This window comes from Salvia splendens, chromosome 1, assembly GCF_004379255.2.
Source record: "Salvia splendens isolate huo1 chromosome 1, SspV2, whole genome shotgun sequence".
NCBI classification, from domain to species: domain Eukaryota; kingdom Viridiplantae; phylum Streptophyta; class Magnoliopsida; order Lamiales; family Lamiaceae; genus Salvia; species Salvia splendens.
The window spans coordinates 45,284,139-45,286,431 of record NC_056032.1 but is presented as its reverse complement, the minus strand read 5'-3'; the positions used below and the strand labels follow the sequence as shown (position 1 = coordinate 45,286,431).

Genomic DNA, 2,293 nt, shown 5'->3' with positions numbered 1-2,293 from the left:
TTACTCGATAGAAACACACGCATATCTATATATAGATTGGTTTACACACTTAAAACATAGTACTAAGCTTCAATGATTGAAAATAGATGAATAAAGTTGTTGCAATCATTAATTATTATCACCAACCCATAATAATATCAAGACCTAACCCTATCTCTTACCCTCACCATAAATCCCCCTTTCATCTTCGACGTAAAATCCGATACATACACCGGCGAAAACCCTTCCTCCGCCGGCACCACCGTGAACCGCCGCAGAATCCCAGCCACCACCCGCTTCATCTGCAGATACGCCATATCCTTCCCCAAGCAAATCCTCGGCCCCGCCTGAAACACAGGATACGTGTACGGATCCCTGCCGACGAACCTCCACCGCCCCTTCTCCTCCTCCGCCTCCTCCAACCACCGCCGCGGCCGGAACTCCGCCCAATCCGCCCCCCACACCTCCTCCACCCTCCCCATCGCGTACGGATGGTAGCTTATCCTCGTCCCCTTCCTCACCACCGTTCCGTCGGGCAAAACGTCGTCGTTTAGCGCCGATTTCGTGCTCACCGGCACCGGCGGGTACAGCCTCATCGCCTCCGATATCGCCGCGTGCGTGTACACCATGCTCTTCACCTCATCATACGCGCCGCCGCCGCCGATGTCAGAGTCCTTCCCCTGATTAATCTCACGGAGGATCTCCGCCTCCACCTCGGGGTGGCTCGACAGCAGCCAGAAGAACCACGTCAGCGCCGCCGACGTGGTATCTCTTCCGGCGAGGATGAAGCAGATCACGACGTCGACGACGAATTCCTCGTCGGATTGACCAGATCTGAGAAAACTAGAGAGTAAATCCTCCGATTCAAGCGTCGATCGCCGCCGCAGCTCCGATTCCTTCTCTCTCATGATTTTCTTCGCGAATTCGCGAACCTCATCGATTTTCCCCATCAGCTTCTTCTCCTTCCCCAAACCTAGGGCGCGATTGATCTTCCAGAGAAAAGGAATGTTCGAATTGAACCTCTCGCTGATCAAATTGAGCGCGGAATCGAACACCTCCGCGAATTCAACCTCCGGCAACGACGGCAGCAAATACGCCGGATCGTATCCAAACGCAATCCGGCAGATATTGTCAAACGCGAATCTCTGGAGAATATCCTGCAGATCTACGGCGGCGGCGCTGGAAGCTGCGCCGCCGAGAACCGGAACCAACCGATCCGATAATTCCTCATCAACAACAGTCTCGACGAATCGGCGGAGAGATTTGGTGTTGAATTGGTGGCTGGAGAGCTGGCGCTGGAACTTCCAATTGTCGGCGTCGGCGTTGAAGATGCCGTCGCCGAGGAAGTCGCGGAGGGTGGCGCGGAAGGCGGCGCCCTTGGGGTAGTTGTAGAAGTGGTTTTTGAGGAGGTGCTGGACGTTGGCGGCATTGGCGGTGAAGAGCTGGCGGTAGCCGAGGGGGCGGTGGAGGGTGAAGGTGAGCGTCGGAGTGGAGAGGATCATGTCGGAGATCCACTGCACGCGCCGCTGCTTGTTTCGCCAGATGGTGAGGATGGAGCCGAGGAGGGGGTAGGTCGGGGCGGTGGCGGTGGCGGTGGAGGGGTGGCTAGGGTTTTTGAGGAGGAAGAGAATGAGGAGAGGGAAAAGGAGGGAGATGGAGAAGAAGATGAAGTAGCCTAGTGCTGAGGATTGGAGATCCATTGTTTTGTGTAGATGATTTGAATATTGCATGTGAATGTTAGGAATTACTGCACATTTATAGTAGTTGAAGGGAGAGGGAACCATGCTACAAGTGCTAGTAAGATTCTGCATGTTTATTTATATCTATGAGTCTCATTTATGGGCGGTATTGAGTTTTAAGAAATGTTAAGAAGAGTGGGTGGAAAAAAGTTAGTGGAATAGAGGTTCCACTTGTATATATTTGTTTTAAATGAAATGTGAGTGTAATGAGTTAATCGAAGGTGGGACCCTATTACCATTTATGGTAAAAGTGAACTGGGACTCCTATTCGCGGACAGAGGGAGTAATTTGTAACAATTTGATCCGGCACGAATTTTAAGAAATGCAATAGAAAGTGAGTTGAAAAAATTAGTGATACGTGAGTCCTACTTTTATATATAGTTTTTATAATAAAATGTGAGTGGAATGAGTTGGTGGAATGTGGGGTCCACTACAAAAAAAATGATAAAAGTGAAATGTGACAAATTTTTAGGGATATACTAAAATGGAAATAAGTGATAAATTTTCAAGGACGGATGGAGTATTTGGGTCAATCTCGTAGCTTTTTAAATTAGTTAATTAAATCACAACATTTA

General features: G+C 49.7%; 1 protein-coding gene across 1 annotated transcript; it reads right to left on the bottom strand.

Moving 5' to 3' along the window:
* LOC121801916 (cytochrome P450 94A2-like) lies at positions 1 to 1,911 on the bottom strand. Its single transcript, XM_042201387.1, has one exon. It carries the CDS (start codon positions 1,788 to 1,790, stop codon positions 138 to 140), a length of 1,653 nt encoding a protein of 550 aa, XP_042057321.1. The 5' UTR covers positions 1,791 to 1,911; the 3' UTR covers positions 1 to 137.
* Between the last annotated feature and the right edge of the window lie 382 nt (positions 1,912 to 2,293).

Excerpts from the sequence above, each read along its gene's own strand:
- LOC121801916 (XM_042201387.1), bottom strand. The coding sequence starts at position 1,790 with ATGCAGAATCTTACTAGCACTTGTAGCATGGTTCCCTCTCCCTTCAAC.